The sequence below is a fragment of the Cupressus sempervirens genome, chromosome 8, assembly GCF_028749045.1.
Source record: "Cupressus sempervirens isolate cs-2001-9-10 chromosome 8, ASM2874904v1, whole genome shotgun sequence".
Classification (NCBI taxonomy): domain Eukaryota; kingdom Viridiplantae; phylum Streptophyta; class Pinopsida; order Cupressales; family Cupressaceae; genus Cupressus; species Cupressus sempervirens.
Genome location: NC_143125.1, coordinates 664403734 through 664423797, shown reverse-complemented (window position 1 = coordinate 664423797; position 20064 = coordinate 664403734). Strand labels below are relative to the sequence as shown.

At 36.5% G+C, this 20064-nt stretch overlaps 1 protein-coding gene across 1 annotated transcript in view; it reads right to left on the bottom strand.

The window, feature by feature from the left end:
- Positions 1 to 4373: 4373 nt before the first annotated feature.
- LOC149544207 (alpha/beta-Hydrolases superfamily protein) overlaps positions 4374 to 20064 on the bottom strand; it is a 170371-nt gene continuing 154680 nt past the window's right edge. Inside the window, exons 7-8 of the mRNA XM_089798721.1 lie at positions 5127 to 5266; positions 4374 to 4998 (exon numbers count right to left, since the gene is read on the bottom strand). Of these exons, the coding sequence (XP_089654847.1) occupies positions 4637 to 4998; positions 5127 to 5266 (502 nt within the window). The 3' untranslated portion in view covers positions 4374 to 4636. The remainder of the gene's footprint in view (positions 4999 to 5126; positions 5267 to 20064) is intronic.

The window sequence follows — 20064 nt, the reverse complement described above, 5'->3', positions numbered from 1 at the left end:
TGCAATATAAAGGAAGAAATAAAGTATTAAGAAAACATTAGAAAGAATTATAAATGGATTCCGGCGAGGAAGATAACAATTGCCAGCAAGAAATGAATTGTCGAATGGAGAGTTTGGAGATGTTCAGTGAATGGTAAAATTATCCGTTACCCTCAAAATGTCGAAATACAATCCTATTACCTGCAACAGGTCCCCATGTGGATATTTGTGGAAGAATTTTCTAAGGTTATTGTGGGTGGTACAATGAGACCCCTTCCCATGCAACACACTGGACAAGTGATATTAAAACGTGACCACTGAAGGATGCGGGTATCCACTAGATTAGTGTGAAAGCCAGGTCACGTTATGAGCATATGACAGAGGCATGCTACATAAAACCTAGGAGTAAAATGACTTAGTAGATAACAAAGCATCCCCCTTTGTAGAAGATATTGGCCACATTGGGTTTGCGTACGGTTGTCATTTGAGAAATAACAGTGTAACACCATACTGGGGTATGACGGGATGCTGGGACGAGTTTTCAGGACAGGGGAAACGGGCTTCATTTTTGGAACGGCGAAGAGATGACCAAGGAGGACAAAGTTGGGAGGGGTATTATATGGTATACATATAGAACATGAAATGCTAGTTATGAAATGACGTATTAGTAGAACATACCAAATTGAAATACTTTAACATAGTAAAATTGCAACATGAACTAGAACCATTGAACATTCAACATATTAACATATTACATACCCAATAGTAACATTCAAGATTCAAAATTCAAATAGAAATTCAATTACCCATCCCAACGGTGACATGGTTGCAGAATGGAGAAGGTGGGGGTACTTAAGTACTTAAGACTTGGTGCAGGAACATCTTGAGAATGGGTACTTTGAAGTTTGGGAGGGGGTGTGAGTCCTCGTCTTACATCGGAAATAAATGATCGACAACATTTTTGAAATCACACACAACATAGACTTTTGATCTATCAAGAACGTAGATATATGTATTCACAAATAGTAAGGACATGGACCAAACATTAGGAAAGAGGGTAAATTATTATTAGTGGACATGCAAAATGTGTACAAAGGCTTGTAGAGGCATCGGGTACCAAGCCGATAAAGGCTAGTAATAAGATATGCTTTTCAAGTAATGTCCATTTTATATTCTTTCTTATGTTTATTAAACATTATATGAGATATTATAATTGAGAATATATGTGGTAATAAATTATACCTATGTATTTATATATATGTATGATTACATTTGAATTGTATACATTCTTTCAAAATGGTATTTAATAATTTGATATAATGTTTGTTAAATATAAAGAGATTTATTGTGGGAGTATGAAAGGTAAAGATCAAGTATTATGTTATCTTACTATTATTATTGAAAATATATAATAAAAGGTTATGTTACAATTATTTTTGTTATTATTACTAATAGGCATGAGTTAAATTACTAACATCTTAATTAATGTTAACATTCTTATTTGTATTTCTATACATATTATAAAAGCTATGTGCCTTGATCTTTTTCCTCCGAGAATGTTATTGCAGAAAAAGAGAGAATTGATTTAGATGGAGTTTGACACTTCTTCAAAGGTAAAGGAGCTTAGAAGATTGATGCTCAAAAGGAGTCTAACAAATCTGTTTGAAGGAGCGGATAAAGGATATGTTTTAGATGATCTTTGAAGATCTTGATCATATCAAATTGAAAGGGAATATGCCACTTGATCAAAGACAAGTTTTCTTAAGGAGCACAAAAGATTGATTTTAAGAGGGAGTTCGAAAGTCCTTATGTGTGACTATATGACCTCAAATGACCTATCCACTATGTACATCACGAGGAAGTGGCAACTTCCAAATGATTATCACTTATAATAGAAATTATTGAAAGACAATGATCTTACAATAACTTAACTTTCTAATATGATGGATATCTTACGTCTTTGCAAATCATGAGAGTATACTTTGCATGGTGGAGTGTTTATATGGTTCACATAATGAGAAAATGCATTCACATAACTTATAAACATTTCTGAGTACTTGGTGAATATTGAATGTCGATATTCTAGGAGACCAATACTCATGATATCAAATTGGTTATCAAAACTTTTTGAGCACTTGGTGAATATTGAATGTTGATATTTTGGGAGACCAATACTCATGATATTGGATGTGATATCCAAGCTTTTTGAACACTCGATGAATAACGAATGTCGATATTTTGGAAGACCAACACTCATAAAATTAGATGTGATTTCAAATATTACTGAGTACTAAGTAAATATCATGTGTTGATATTCTAGAAGACCAATACTCATGATATCAGATGTGATATCAAACCTCATTTGAGTATTTCGTGAATATCATGTGTTTATATTTCGGAAGACCAATACTCATTATATCAAACTGGTTATAATCTTTTGATCAAAGATTTTCTTAAGTTTTGTCATTCCTATTATTACCAATGATGTAAGATATGTCTTATGTTTATCATTCTTATCTAAGGAGTGTTGATGTTTGGTAGCTTTAGTAAGATCAACATGTAAGATTAATATAAGATTATATCATTATATTAATTATATTAATGAATAGACATGTCTATTTTAATTTATTCCTCATATAAATTCAAAGAGATCATTGCCTTTAGAACACACATACCAAATACATGACAATACTTAGTACATTTGCAACAATCCCACAAAATCAACATACTTGAGTATCAATCATTCTAAGTGGCCACCTCACAACCACTATCTATGATGGACAAACTCATCTACACATTGCATTCAAACACCAAAAGACTATGGAACGCTTTAAAACAATCTTTTGTTAACAAAGTAAAACTCTAATACAAACACAATTTTGTCAAGCATTGCACAATATACAAAATGAATGACCAAGAGAAGACAATTGGCAGAAGTTAATGACACGAATGAACAAACAACTTGCAATAATTGGGAGAATGATTCAGCTACTATTAGTTCAGTAAAACTAAAAGATAAAAGAATGCTAAAACTATTGATCAATCCAATTGCAATAAGTATTGCAAAAACCCAAGAAGCAAAATGAATGTTGACGCTAATGATATCTTGGAAAAAAAATGCTACTACACGAAGGCTAACAAATAATCCTCAACCAACATATGGATACAACCAAGTCTTGTAAATGGAGCTCTTAGCAAAGTTATTAATGGCGTTTACAATCGCAACTCCAAACAAACTATTGTTCTAATGTGCTTCATAGCAATTGTAATTACAAATGGCCACCATGAAACCAAGTTGACCCAAAACATATACCTTTAATACCTATAGCAATAGGTAATCAAATGCAATTACCGTTTACAATGGCATAGGCTATTGCATTCACAAATCTCAAGGCCCAATACTACAAGACGCAACAACTAATACTGATAAAAATAGAAAGCAAGGTTGATATCTAGAGTTATATCCAAAGACAAATAATTGAATGGCCTACACATTTAACCGGCTTTCAAGTGATTATAAATGCAAAGTAATCCATACACAATTATAAGAAAAAGAGAGGAAGCTTGATTACAACTGCCCCTCAAAATATTAAGGTACACAAGTCCAAACTCAACCCTTCCACATTTTCTTCAAATAATCTCAACCCATAAATTTCACTTTTCCAAAATCTCATTTTGCAGAAATTCCAACTCATTTACAAGTTGTTGATTTCAAGAGTGAAGAATATATACCAATAACCGACATCAGCATCACTATGCTCATTTGAACTATATTTACTTCATATGATTTCTATTACGAAACATCAATACATAAATTTAAATCTCAAAATTTTATTTTCGAGAAATAAACTTCAATGAATGTCAAACCAATTTTCAAAAGATTGCTATTAAAAACAAAGAAGAGATCTCAGTGAACAACAAACGTATTTTATGTAATCGATTTAAGTTAATCGTTGTATTCATTCATATTCAGATTTTTACACTTAAAAATCAATTCATTTGTATTACAAACAGTTATTACTAACAATAGCAGTTCTGGCACTAAGTTCGGATATAAGTTTTATAAGATTTTCGTTAACTTTTCAGCCCAACGCATACTAGCCAAAACAAAGTATCCTACTGGAGGTTTTAAGTTTTCTAAATAATATTGCCAGTAATGTTTGGCTTGGGGCATTACGGTTACATTATACTTCTTTACTGACCTAGTGCTGGATTAGCAAATGCCAGCCCTTGTATGGTCTTAGTCTACAATTTTCTCTATCCAATTCTGCAAAAATAAATAAATTATCAAAGAAAATATGGTATGCATTTTTACTTAATGAGTAATATATATTTTTAATTTATTATTATTTATATGATCTTCCAAAAGTGCAGAGTTTAAAACACCAGTGATCTTTGCCTCTAGCAATTAACTACAATAGTATATTTATCTTCAAAATATGTAGTTTACTATAGTAGCATACTTACCTACAAAATATTATCATGTAAAAGGTAGCATAAAAGTAAGGGAATGCAATATCACTCCCCATTATAAGTGCATTGCAATACAAGGGGAATACAAAGCTTTCTCCACCTTTATCCTTTCAATAGAGCCACTGATAGACAATTATGTCAAGAAATGCCTTTCAATCAAAGACAAGAGCATCAAATTCTAAGCTCATTCCCTGTCATCACACTTGGGCAAGCCCTTAAGGACATCCCGCAATGCATAATAATGATTATCACATTTATGGTCAGAAAACATAGTGCTAGAGAGGACTATCCTACCAAAATGTTCATTAGGGTGGCCTTTCCATAGGGTACAATTTTCTTTACCTCCTGTAGTTTTCTTACCTACAATGGGAACACACCTACCCTGGATATGATAGAGTGTTCCAGGAGTAAATAATTCTTCCTGTGCACTTTCAATAGGTGTCAAAGCCAAAGCGTCAGAAATGCCTTTATTATTGGCAGATGCTCCTGTGAGCATCATCTCAGAGGATGCATAAGATCCAGCAGTTTCGCTCATATTTTTGTCACCTGTTTCTCAACATACAAGAAAATCAGAGAACAAAGACAGATGTGCAATGCAACTTAAGATTTGACTGCTCATGCTCATTCCAAAATTTCAGATGATAGAATCTATCAATACATCAGTTTCTGCTTACCCGAATCATTTGAAATACTGCTTGATGTTGCATATGCAGCATATTTACGAGCTACTTCTTGTACAGATGACAGAGCCTGCATTGTGTTGGCAATGAGATCTAAAACACCTTTACGGTCTTCTCCCTCCAAAAGACTTGTCCTGGACAACAAAACAACAATTGAGGAAATGCATCATGATGTTGAGGTCCTTCAGTGATTTAAGTAGATTAAATTATGAATTTTTTTTCATAATTTTCATAGACCCATTTCTTTGACTTTCACTTTTTTGTATCTTGTATTTTTCTGGTATTGAAATAGATATGTGAAAAATATCACATAGCAGGACTCTACATTGCATTTTTATGAGCAGCTGGACCCATCTCTTTTTCCATGACTTTGTGCACTTTAATGTTATTATCCTGAACATGCTTGAATATTTCAGCCCCAATTTAACCATGTTGTACAGAGAACTTTCTCTTTTTAAGAGATTAAACATCATATTTGTATACCATGTAAAAAGGCTCAAAGCCACCGTTCAAACCTAAGCTGGATTAAAAGATACTGCTGGTAGAACTGGTTAATTAGTTTTTATGTCAGTTTACAAAAATGAAGCAACATTTGCACGGAGCAAATCATATAGCCATAATGTGTGCTTTAAGAGCTGATAGGAGTCCAGAGAAAATTATTGGCATTGAGAATGTCATCAAATATTTTTATGGTAGCCTCGTTTTTCTTGAGCAGTTAACAAGAGGATAAACATAAACTAAGGCAGAAAGCTAGGCAAAATTGAACCAACCATCCCAATTGACAAAGGGGGAAAAACAATTAGATTTTACCATCTAGTATTATTAATTATTATTATTTTGTTGAGATTAATTATTTTAATTTGTTAAGCTCAAGTAGACTTGAACCCAAGACCTTCCCAGATGAGAGGCTCACAACTTACCATTGTGTTTTAGGCTGTTGCCTATGCCCTGATATATATTTGATCAAGGTATTCCTAAGACAATAAATCAACACAGGCCTTTGTTTGGATGAATCACTGATGATAACTTAGAATTTTTCTACTTCTGTACACTAAGGGCTATGCTTACTGTGAATGAAAAAGTTCTGTTAGCCATGCCCCAGCTGATCAAACTCAAGCTAAAATGACCTGAAATTGAGAGGAAAATGTAAAGGAAAAAATGAACAGCATCACATCTGCACAAGAAAGATAACATGTAAAACCTGGAGAAAAACCACGATGACAAAACTCAGTCAGAAGTACGACTGTACTTTATGTTTCCTTTCTTCACCAAGAAATATACAAAAATTACAAAGGAATTGCTCTCTGCTCTGTTGCTTGTACCAAAATTAGCCTCCTTAACATGCCGATGCTTACTGAGAAACTACCAAAAGGAACCTGTGCTCCTTCAGACAACGTGCTCTTATGCAAACATGGTGAAACAAATATTGAGATGGATCTAAATCATCAAACTAGCACTTGAAGCAGAATAGAAATTACACTTGCTTCTAAATTCTAAACAAGTCTGGAAAGAATAAGCTCCACGGGTTCACTGAGGACCAAAGCAATCCCACGGGATTTTCAGGTTTGAAAGCCATGTTCCTGAGATGCATAACCTCAATGACACTATTGTTATAAATTTCTGCCAATAGCATCAAATCCCTGAAAGTCGCCAGAGATCCAGGTACATTGGACAAGGCACTACAGGCTACAGATATAATAATGCAGGATTAGGTATGTTCATCTGGATTGCCTAGCCTTTCAGCCACATGCCTTGACACGTTCCAAAAAAACCTGATGCATTGATAGAACTCAGTGCAATCACATCATTTCACACAATCCCAGTTTTACCACATTTAAGGATCTTCCTGAAAACATTTGGTCATTTCATAGAGCTCTAATTCATTTTTTCATCCACAAAGCTCCAATATTGTCATCCTCACTCTGCAGCATTTTTTTTTCAAAGGAGAGGACAAAAGTGATAGAAGGCAAGCAGTTGCCTTTCTTTACGGTCCTTTTTCTTCTGCTCTTGTATTTTAGTATAATATGGGTTTTCTTAGAATAACAGGATCATACAACAAATAGAAACCATGAGGCATAAATCAAACTTTTTGGAGTTTATATTGAGCTTGTGCATTTTACTATCTTACAATTTCAAATTCTAGCATGATGTTATTAAAGTACTACAACATTTAGCTTATAATGATCATTAACTCATTTAAGTAGCTTTGATAGTTTAGCTAGCTACTTTCTATTTCAGTAAGGTAGTTAATCCAGTAACTTTCTAGTCTGTCTTTGTCTCTTCATGAAAAGATCATATAATATAATAATTGCTAATATGTATGGAGTATTCTTCTCATTTATTTAATATACAATGAAAATCAATTATCATTTCATGATATCAAAGCCATAGGTTAGTGTTTGGCAAAATTTTAAAATACATGCCAAAAGTTGAAAAACAACTTTTAATGTAGAACTTTGAGGTATCCTACAAAATTTCTTCAAATTTATTAGAAGATTTTTTTTACTGATTTGTAAATAGAATCGAAGTCTTTTACTGAATTTTTTAAAATGAAAACAAAGTTTTAAATATCAGACCTAGGGTTTTCAGTGCTATTTCCTGGGCATTTTTGAAGTTTTCAGGGAAATTTTTAACCCTGTGGAAAATCACAACCTACTGTTTTCTTGCTTTTGATAGTGTTCTGCTGCGTCTATATTTTTTTCTGCAGAAGAGGCTTTTTTGGGGCGCTGTTTTTCAGCCTGTGAAAGTCCCAACGAGCCGCGCATTAGACCTTTTCAGTTTTCCCACATCTCTGCCCACGTTTTGCCTGCACAAGTTTTTGGAGGCCACATCTTTTATTATTGCGCAGTTTTGGAGGATATTTTCTGTTGGAGATTGTAGGTGCAATAGAGATCTTAATCTCTAGAAATATGGGTGTTACTGTTATGGTCACCTTCAACTGAAGAGGACATTTTATGATAATAGTTGTAATATTAAATATAAAGACGTGTCATATGACATGCGTTGAGGCATGGAAATTCAGAAAAATTAACTATTTGCTTCACCAGGGACAAGGAATTCAAGTGAAGGAGATCATTGTTTAAAATTGTATTGTATTTTACAAATTTGGAGAGCATAGTGAAGGACAGATCTCAGATAGACCATGATAATAAGGGGTTAAGGACTGAGTAGAGAGGAAAATTACAGTAGATTGAACTGCAAGAGCAGATTGAACTACAAAAGGCAGATTGATTTCATCTTCGGAAGCTTTGTAGGCAGATTTTATCCTTAGAATTAGTTCGGAGATAAATCAAGGATCTCCGAATAAATTAGATAAGAATTTTCTCACAAATATTTGGAGTGCTCTGTCAAACTTTCAAGCTTCAACAATCAGGTGCTATAAAACTCAACTCTCTTCCTTAGTGCAAATGATTTTGTTTTGGGAAATCAAATTTTTGTTTCTAGATCTAGTTAGTAATTCATTTAATTGTTACTTGTAAATAATATAAGCAGTGAATTTATGTTTTTCTTGATTAACAAAATAGGTGCATATAATTAGGATAAAAATTAGTTGAAATTACAAAAGCAACAATTCCTTAGTGGAAATGAAACTTGCGAACTCTTAAGTTTTGTTCGATCTCTGCAAACCAGACAGCTAGGGCAAAATTTGACAAACAATGTTTTATCTTTTGGCGCACTAAATATGCCCTACCTATTTACTACAAATCGATTCTAGACTTGGTTCAATGGAAGTCTTTCTGAACCAACAAAGAATGAATCTGATAATGCGGGTCGGATTACTGTAAAATCTAAACGATCCAAACGACAAGGAGCAGTGTTTACTCTCCCACAATCTTGAATTCCTGCCCACCATTGTCCTTAGAACTCACATAGGTCAAAACCATCCTCTACAAGAAGACGGAGATCGACAATGTCTAGGCATCACTTTGATTCTAATCCCTTCGTTCCTCTAAGAGATACGGTTATGAGATCGCCCATGTTTAAACTCAAAATAGATCTCGTAACCGAACCAGCTAGGAAGGAAGCCTATGCAAGCCAACAAAAAGCCTTATACATTGGCTTCTAACGAGGAAATCCTCACTCTAAATCTTCAAGGTCATGAAGTGGAATACGCAACAACAATGTGAGAAGCATGGACTCTATGCTATATGAACGAGAATAGGTACAAAGGTAGAATCTATTGCGAGATGGTTGAAAGAATCTTATGGTAAGAAATTAGAAGTAACTACCTTAGAAAATGAAGTAACTGTTGGGGATAGCCATGACTCAAGCTTAGCCAAGTAAGAATAATGTTGATTGTGCGAAAACAAATAAAAAGAGGGGAAGAAAATCCCTAGAAGAACTGAGAACGAGGGATGGATGTGCTCATGGTCAAACCAAATTAACCAATATCTTTAATGTAGGGAAGGAGAAGATCCTTCTCAAGTCGCCAAGAATATCCTAACTTCGTTAGAGGTTTAAACGCCCCTAACAAAGAGTGGATTTTAAAACGTTGCATATCAAAAACAAAAGTTGAACTCATTTTATTACAAGAAATGAAACTAGATAGAAATGATCTAGAAGGTTTAATAAAGAAGCTAGGATTTAGGAAGATATGGGGATCTCTAGCTAGGGGAGCCTCAAGAGGTCTAGCCTTCATATGGGACCCAAGGTTTCTAACTATAACATCTTTAGAAGACCATGGAAATTGGAGTTGTGATTTAGTGAGAAGCTCCCAAATGAAATTGAACTTCACGATTTTTAATGTGTATGGCCCTATTCAAAACATGGAGAAAATAAGAGTTTGGAAATAGATTGAAGAAAAATTAATTATCTATAAAGAAGAGATTTCAATCATAGGAGGGGATTTTAATACTATAACTAAGGCATTAAAAAAATGGGGAGGAACTCAGAAACTCCCTAAAGCAGCAAATGATTTTAACAAATGGATTAATAGAAATGGACTAATAAATATAGCCACTTCTAGAAATAGCTACACTTGGGATAATAGGAGAAATGGAATCAACTTTATTGTGGAGAAACTTGATAGATTCCTTCTAAAAGGGGGTATCACAAAACTACCGTTCACTTTAGAATCAAAAGTGAAACCCATCTCAGGTTCGGATCATTACCCAGTTGAATTACGCATAATAAAGGATAAAAAGACAGAGAAATGTCCTTTCAGAGTCAAACAAATGTGGTTTAAGGATAAGCACTTTCTATCCAATTCTTCCAGTTCTAGCACACCTTCCTCGTTGGGTTCCATTTGGTTTCTCCCTTCATCTATTCCACCTGGCTCTCTATCAGACTCAGACTCTAAAGACAAGGCAATCTCCTTGCTTACCATCTATGTACAAAGGTCGATGATGAACTTCCTTCTGCCACTTCCATGGAGAGGGTATTTTTCTTCCAATTATGGTTTACCCTTGTCACTAGCCATCCCCTACTAAGAATGGCATCATCACCTTTCTTCTTCAGTGGGGTCAAAATGAAGTCCAAAATGAACAGATGCATTCCAATGGTGACTTGTTGAGCCATTAGTGTCTTGAGGGGTTTTATATCCTGCAAATCTACACCCAAAGTTGAAGGTGGGGGGCCACAAGGTAGGCTTACTGAGATTCTTCCATGTCTCTTCTGATAGGACATTTACCCCTAACCCACCGTCGACTATGGTATCCGTGAGAATTGTTCCCAAAATGTCCATTTTGACAATGGTTGGGTATCAGCCATTGTTTACTGCCAATAACATGGGGTTGATTGTCGACTTGCTCAGAACGCATGTTTGTTGTGCGGTGCTGGTTTGAGAAGTGGTGCTCAACTATGCAGTATAAGTTTTCAATAGTGCCATCTTCAGTTAAAGGCATAGTATGGAGGTCTTGCATTTTAACTGGCACCTTTGTTTGTAACATCTCTCACAGTATGTTGTTTTCGAAATCTATTCATCCATATGTATTTGCTACCACATATGTATCCTTACTTTCATGGCCTTCTCTATATCTTCCTTGGCCTCATGTTCCCTCTGCTTCTCCGTATGGGGATCAGGATAAACCGCTTGTTTTGTCTGAAGCTGGGTGATGGTAATACCTTCACTTCTTTGATATTGAGTAAGTTTCCACCGAGCTTCGGACAATTAGCATCTTCATGGTCTGTGGGACCACACCAACAACACAGCTCTTATGGTTTGTCGTTCTTTTGGCAGTGTTAGGCAAAGTGGCCCCACTGGCTGCATGCCCAACACTAAATCATTGGTTGTCCTTTCGAATCATATTGTATCCAGCTCCTGTTGTCATGACATCTCCCTCCACGCCAGTTATTTCGGAATCTGCCAGGTGATGCATTATTCGTTTCTTGGTTAGGATTAGCTATCCTAGAGGTAGATGGTTGCTCTTGTGTGAAGGGCACCAATTGGCCCCTCGTCTTCAAGTTGTATGGGCATTCCTTAGTGGAATGACCCATCACTTGGCAGATGTCGCAGGGTGATTTTCTCAAACACGACCCCTTTATGTGCCTACTCTCCTTACACTTTGTGCACCATATCTCTCCTTCGTCAATGTCCCTTCATTGTTTTAGATTCTCGCATCATATGTTTCATATCTTTTTGAAGGATATGCACCTTATTAGATTCGTCATCACTACTGTTCTCGTCCGATGACTCATCACTTTCAGATGAGGACTTACTTTTCTTTTTCTTCTTTGATGTCTTATCTTCACTTTCTAGATTCATGGCCCTGTCGTACGCGTCTGCATATGATGTAGTCGGCACTATTTTCATTTTCTTTTTGAGGGAGGCATTTGATTCCTCAATGAACCACCTCTTCTTTAGTTCGTGGGCTTGCTGAGTTGTCATCCTCCCCAGCAATTCCTTAAGCCTTTGATTGTAGTCTCTTACGATCTCTTTCTTCCGTTTCTTGGAAATATATACCTTTGCAATTACTTCATTGTCATCTCGAAGTAGTCTAAATTCCACTTGGAATTCCTTCCTCGGATCGTCCCATGAACTTATCTTTACCTTGGCAATGTCAAACTACCAATCCACGACAACTCGAAGGGTTGCTGGGAACTACTTGACCCACTCATTTTTATCTGTAACTCCATTTGTTGTCTAGATAGTTTCACACATATGACAATGTCTCACAAGGTCCTTCCTGTCATTGTTGATGCAAGTTTTGTATCACTTACATAACATATTAGCAATTGAATATTCGATATGGGATATCAAACATGCAACTCCTCTCTTGAAAAGTTAATGCTCATGAGACATGAGTATAACTCCAATGTTCGTTACACCGTTGGATACTCACTCAGTTTTATCGATGTGATTTGTTGGTAATCACGTAGGTGGCCTTACACTATTCATTCAAGGATGACTTGCACTTTGGTGGAATGAAGGTGATGGTGACTCAATTTGTGAAATGTGCGGAGGCAGATAATGTTGATGGTAGTGATGATAGAGGGTGTGTTTGTCGATGATGATATTGATGGAAAGCGGTGGTGGTGGAAGGTGAATGGATGAGTTCTATCACTTAACTTACTTCTCTAAGCTTCGACTACCCAACTACTCACTATTCTACTCCTATTCCTATGAATGGAAGGTTAGCAAATGGACGGGGATCGAACCTAATGAGAGCTGACCAGCGGCCTCACTTCCACAGGTGCAATAATTCAAAGGAATAATAAACTAGTTTGCCACACAGGGCTTCCCAACTAGCCGCTAGGATGCTAGTGGTCTAGTATTGATCCCTATCAAACATTTACCAATGCTACCATACAACTATCCATCTACTTCACTCCTACTTAGCAACTTGAAATGAAATTTACTTCAACAACCTAAAAGGAAATCTAAGTGGAAGTAAAAAACATGCAATAATACCCAATGTTCTTGATCAACATGCAAATCGCAACAATGAAAAAAAGAGCAATTTTGGTATTATCTTCGCACAATTTCTCCAACATTTTACAAAATTAGAGCAAATGGCCTTATATAAGGGCCAAAAATACAACAAACGGTGGAGATCAAAACAAGATCAACGATTCAGATTGGATCCTAAAAACCCTAATTAGGGTTGCCACCCCATTGGCCAATGAGAAGCTGCCACCTCATCAATGGACCAATGAAAAAAGTGCAAAAAGTGGTAACCAATGAGAAGGAACCAAAATGGTGGCCAATCAGAAATAGACACTTGTCCTTCTAGAAGAAAGGGAAATTTGCCACTTGGGCTTACATCAAATGATCTTCTAATATAAATCTTCCCTTTTCTTTCATTTTCTTAGCGAAGGCAATGAACTTAGCTAGCCTTTCGTTAACTTCTTCCATAGGAGGACAAGGTGTGTGCTTTGCCCTAAGTTTTGTTGACTTCACTACGCTGCTTGCTACTTGTAGTATGCTTTCGTGATCCTTCTCATATTCTTTCACAAATACAATAAAAGCATTGAGAGAGGAAAGGGTGTTCAAATGCCTTTTCTTGATAGCAACTTTTCCTAACTCATACAACCTCGATCCAAAATCTGTCTCATTGACATCCTCTTCTTTGATATCTTCAAAATCAAGGGTTGCGTCGTTGTCGCTCATCATGGTCATAGTGGAAGTGTCAATGCTTGGGTTGTGATGTGCAACTACCTTTTGTATATCCTTTTATAGTGCCACCATTGGTATTGGTTATTCGCCTCATTTTCAAGAAGGGTGTTTTGGGCATCATCATGTTTGTCTTTCTTAGTGTTTGTCCGATTGGGATTCTTACTCACACTAACATCCTCCATACTCGTTGCCCTATTACAGAATGGTAGAGTGGTGGACCAAAAGGCAAGTAGAACCAAGGGAAGTAATCCTTAGACTAGAACGAAACAGAGAAATCCGCTTAACGAACCTTTTCAACTCTAAATGATTTGAAATTACCTTTACCAATAGCCAAGAGGGATTGTCCTTCCTTTAGTCTGTCCTTCATCCGTATCATGTCCACTGTACCAATATTGGTGTCAGTTATTCTCTTCATTTTCGAGAAGGGCATTTTGGGCATCATATCCTCTTTGTCTTTCTTAGTCTTGTCCGCTTGGGATTCTTACTTGCACTAACATCTTCCATGCTCGTCGCCCTATTACGGGATGGTAGAGTGGTGGACCAGAAAGCAAGTAGAACCAAGGGAAGCAATCCTAAGACTAGAACGAAAGAAGGATGTCAGCTTAAGGACCCCTTGCAACTCTAGATGATGAAAATTCACCTTAACCAATAATCGTACAACGACTTTTCGAAATTAGGACTAGACCTCAAGAACTTCAAATCCCTTGCAAATCAAAAATTTATCACACAATTCACCTCCAAATAAAATTACCCAACCTAGGGCAAAAATCGCAGCTTCTTGCAAAAATCAGAATTTTATCTTCCACAAATTTCGCCTTCCACAAATTTCGCCAAGCAAGAAGAGTGCAGATTTGCTCTTGCAAAATCACCAACACCTTGAGAAGGAGAAGTGAGAAGTGAGGAAGAAATGGGAGAGAGGCCTCCTCCTATACCCAACTTTCTTACTCCCCCCAAGCTGGCCGACTTGGACCCTGGGAGAAAGAAAAACAATAATTAATGCAAAATTATGGCCCACAATTAAATACTTAGCTAAATATTAATTTTGCCAAAATAAAAATTGCCTTCTAAAATTGTCAATTAGTTCTAAATTGCAAAAGAAAATTAAATGGTGCCTTGGAGATGTTAAATATTTCCATTTAATGAGGATTTAGTAATTAATACGTCATTAAAATTGGATTTTGGCTAACCAAAAGCCATTTTTCAATATTAAATTACCAATTTCATTAAAGGCAAAAAGTTTTCAAGGCAATTTTAATCTATTAAAGCCATTTTTTTGCAATTTTACCCAAATCGATTTTGCTATGCCAATAAATTTTTTTTGACAAAAATAAAATAAAATATCTTCTAGAGCCAAAAATTGATTTTTGCAATTTAGTCTCATCATCACAAGAATTAATCTTTTTCACCAAAAATAATCAAGATTTTCCAAAAGACCAAATTTAACAAAATTTTGATTTTTGAAAATTATCCAAATTTACACAATTATATCCAAATTTTCAAAAGAAAATGTCTAAGTACAAAATTCATAATTTTATCCTGCCAAGTTGGAATTAACTTTGAAATTTGTTCGGCCTAAGGATAGAATTGGTGGCTCTGGAAAATCAAGTTAAAAAAAATCGGGTGAAAATAAGCTAAGTCTCTCCCATTGGCCTGAAAGTGTCCAAGGCTCAAAATTCTCGAAAAATCAAAATTGTTGGACAATCCAAAAATTTGCTGAGGCAATCAAAAAAAGGGGGGTCCCCAAAATTTTGGGGCTATGGTGTGAAAACCTCACAATAGTCACCAATGAACTTTGGCAGTTTTTGTTTTTAAGACACGTTTCCTATGGTTTGTCTTGAACCAAAACCAATTGGTTGTGTTCTCAAACTAGTAGGGTTAGATCTTGACGAGTTGCCTTGTCCACCGTGCAAAGTCCCTTCGACACTCCTTGTTGCCTTGGCATCCTTGACTTCTCTCGCCTCTTCTCCCTTTTCCCTTCGAGTTTCTCTTACTTCACTTCTGCCTCAAGTTTCTTCCGTCTATGGTGTACGGGATAGGTTTATGAATTGTTCTCGTGTTTCCTCAATTTAATTCAGTCGCTGCCATGTGTCCTCAAGCAACTTCTCGCTACTTCTTACTCATTGATGTTCTCACAAACTGAAGCATTCCCTTTCTGTTACTGGACCTCCCTTGAAACCCGGTTGTCACCCTCTCTAACACCTCTATGGTCCCCTTCGAGCGACCCTTCAACTGGTTGTCCCTCAACAAGTTGCCTTAACCTTTGTCTTTGTTTGGCTTCTTGTGCGAGAATTAAAGCTTGGTGCGTGGCTTGCAAGGCATTAGTTTGCTCCTTCCTATTTCTATCTTTATTTATTAAAATGGGCATCAATTCAAATAAAACATCATAATTTAAGAAAACACTTTATATTGATTCATTTCTCCAGATGTGGGTCGACTATGCGACATTGTCATTACAGAGTTACAAGTGTCCTTTCTATTCTCCTCTCCCAAGGCTTAAAACTCATGGATTGGTCCTTCGTCGAGTTCCATCACGTTCTTCTTCCTCCCGGCGGTTGTTCTCAACAAAATTCCGCAAGATTTGTTGTCTGTGTTGTTCCTTCTCAATCTCCTCCCTTCAATTCCTTTGAGCAAGGGATGTTTGTGCCAACAGACAAGGTGGTTAGTCCAATAGTCTATCTGCAACAAGGTTTACATTCAATCTATCCCACATGGTATCTTCGATGACTTCTTGTCTCGCCTCCCTTCATACAAATGTTTCGATGACAGCCCAAAACAAAATCAAAAATTTTGGGTTTTGAGCATGTTGTTTAAAAATCTGTCACTCCTTCATTGGTTGTGATATTGCCACGAACATGTATTCCCATTTATCAGTCGTATTCCATTCTCTTCATTGCTCCCAAGATTCAGTCGGCAATGGTGCTAATGTTTACTGTCACGGGTAAACTAGTTAATGCATAGTACAAAAAGATGTAAAGCATAACACAAAAATAAATATGAAACCAGAATGTTGTTTCATTAATGCTTGTGGCTTGTTAAACTCAGAACATAAGACCAGATCAAGAGAAGTCTATCTGATAACTCATTGATTGATATCTTTTCCCATGCATGACAAGTATACATATAAGGCCTGATGCGTTGCGAATCAAGTGTCATGACATAAAGCTTTTAGTAATTGACCCAATTAGTTATTCCCAAAACACAATTACCCGACATCAATGTTGTCTCCATCCCTTATGGAGTAGTGTTCTATATGGTTTGGGCGGCTTTCTTGTGTGGTCAATCTACAACCTTTGCATTGGGAATCTACCATTTAGGAACTAAATGTGCCATAGATTAAAGTTGGGATGGCATAAATGATATCGTCTTCGTGCCCCAATTCGAGGACATGTTGCCAACCTGTTTCTCCACCATCTTGGCTGCCCCAATCATTCCGCCAACCATACTAGTCACGCAAACTATGCCAACTGTACCCATCATCATATTTACTTCCTTGTGGCCATCTATACGACTGGAATTTGTACAACCAAAATCTATATTGTTGGGGTCATACGGCTGGCCTTTGTGTCTAGGATGGCTTCTATTGGTTGTTTCCCTCTATCAGGTACCTCAAATGAATTTTATGCTATGGATTCAAGTAGGGGCCCTTCTTTTAGGGGTATCTATACAACGTCTTCTAATGCCTCCTCCATAATGTGTCCTCTAGTGCAAGTGGGTGTCAAGCGGAACTCCTCGCTTCCTTCTAAACTGGACCATGAACTGAAAGACATGTCGGCAATGGTCTCTTCCTCCTCTTCTTCTTTAAAATATCCTATCTCATCCTCTTCTATTGTGTTTCTACATTCCCTAACGAAATTGTGCCTAAGTGTAGCCAATAAGACATAGCAGGTTTGTAGTGTTCCACATGATTGGCTGGAATGAATGCTCCCCAGTATTGTGGTTGTACTTGTGTGTGAAGAGCATCCAAAAAGTGTTATGGCATGGTGTGTCATATAAAATGTCTTATGCTTTCGCTGTAGGAACTCCTCTATTATGTCTGATAAGAGTTGTGCCCTACACTCAACCCTACCATAATTCAAGTTGTTAAATCTAGTAGCATGGAAATGGCAATGTTTAAAGTTTTCTTGCCCCCCATGAGTTTACTTTTTACTAGGTCCACAATGCACCTCCATTGTGTGTTGGCAATGAAAGTTTTCTTCATGCTCCTACCATAAATCTTACTCCATATGCATTCCCATTGCTTTTTCATTAAATCTTGTCTATAGTTAAGCTCCAGCAACTGTTTCTTATCACTTGTGCTCATCTTGGAAGAGTGTTTTGTAGTTGAGTGCCCTCTATTTGGTGCTCTAAACATTTTGGTGAAGTCTTTTGGAGAATAAGACATTACTACATTCTGCTTTAAATGTTGTATGGTAGATTTGTGTCTTTTTATCATAACTGTGCACCATGGTTCTTAAAACTAGTTCAAATTCCTTTCCATAATGCAACCTTCAACTAGTGGTGTTCGTTCATTCTGCCTTCCCACCAGTTCTTGCATTTTGTACCAGAGACTCCTTAGAAGACAATATTGGCAGCTATAATCCTCTCCTTGTGCCTTTACCCTTGTTCTTTATTTTTGTAGAGGTCATAGTCTATTTGATTTGTGGATGTTTATCCTTTCCTCCTTTGTAATTGTTCATAGTTGTGCTCTTTTTAGGGTTACCAATACTTGTTTTCACCGTTATGTAAATTTCCTGTAATAACTCTTACTTTTCTCGATACTCTATACCACTAACTATGGTTAACAATAACCTTCTCATCCGTACTCCTTGTACTATTGCCCATACAACCTTGTTTGTATAAGGCTCCTTGCATACAAATTCCACCTTTATCCACACTATCTTGTGCAGATAACTTTTGCTTATGCCTGTACGGGACTTGTCTTCCTCTCTTTTTGTTGTGTATGAAGCTCGTAGAGTGTTTTGCTTGGTGTATGGTCTATACTCTATAGCACTAGCTCCCGCTATCATTTTGTGTACGGTATGCAGTCATACAAACTTCCTCTTGTATCCCGCATACAACACCTAGTGCCTCCGACAAATCATACAAGTAGGTATGTCATGCAAATTTCTTCCCTTGAGCAGTCATACGATCAGATGGCTACGTGCGTCGTACAACTGGTTACTTTTGCGTATGACCAAGTTGCCTCAATGTACACCCAATTTGCTGTGTATGACCCCCACCTATACAACAAATTGATCTTTGATGAGCCTCCGCCTGTAGTGTACGACTGGACTGCTCCTTCGTACTCTGTCCTTTCTTGCCTTTGCACTCGAAATGTTCTTTCTTGCTCCATAGTTCATGTGATTAGTGCTTGGTGGTATGTTACTTTTATAGGCTTTTTAGAGTTAGGTTTGAAAAATCAATTAAAAGGACCCTCCCTTTTCCCTCCTTATTACTTGCCCTTGATCTAACTTTTCTAGTTTTCCCTTTTCTTATTTTCTTTAAATAATACTTTATCCCAAGCTTTGTACCTCTTATTTTTCTTTCGGTTCAGTCTCCTTGGTAATGCAATTGATTTGTCTTTATGTTCTCTTGTTGTATATAGCCTCTTTCCCTTGTTTCACTTGCCTTTTCTTTCCCAAATCAATGGGCATGAGTGTCATCCACGCTTGCTAACCCTTCCCTATACTCGTATTATGTCGAGTATCTATCCACATCCTCCATCTCTATTATTTCCAACATGTAGCAATTGGGTTGAAATATCTCATAATCCTCCATCTGCCAATGGAACAGCCCATTAAGGGTGATGGAGCCTAAAATTTTTGACAAATTTGGGCCTCCATTTAAGCACCTTATTTGACCTTTTCATCCCACAAATAATATTATATTTAGATGTTTCAATGATTTCCCTATGCTAGGTGTACAGTGACCCAACAAATTCATATCTTCAATACACTAAATTTTCTGTTCAAACTTCAGAGGGTGAGAAAAGTTTAAATCTATCAGCTTTCCCAGATCAGATATTCCTAATATAGTTTCCAAAACATAACAGTGGTGAAGAATAATTGTTTCCAGGCATCTCATACACACAGAGGCAGATTTAATTAACAAACCATTGGTGATATATCTTCCGACATCATGCAATATGCCAAACAAAACGTAGTGTTGGAGATGTACAGGTGCCATGTCTTAAAATTTTTGTGGGTTGGAAATGAAACAAGGAGCTATCATGAGTTTAGTATGTACGAAGGAAAAAGAACATGGTGGCATCGAGAGTTTTAAATAATATGTATCGCATATAGAGAAAACAGCATGTTTGTTTTTATTTTTACTGAGAACAAATGGAGGATAGTCGGATAGAAGTAATTTGAACCCTTGATGACAGTAGACAAATGATGC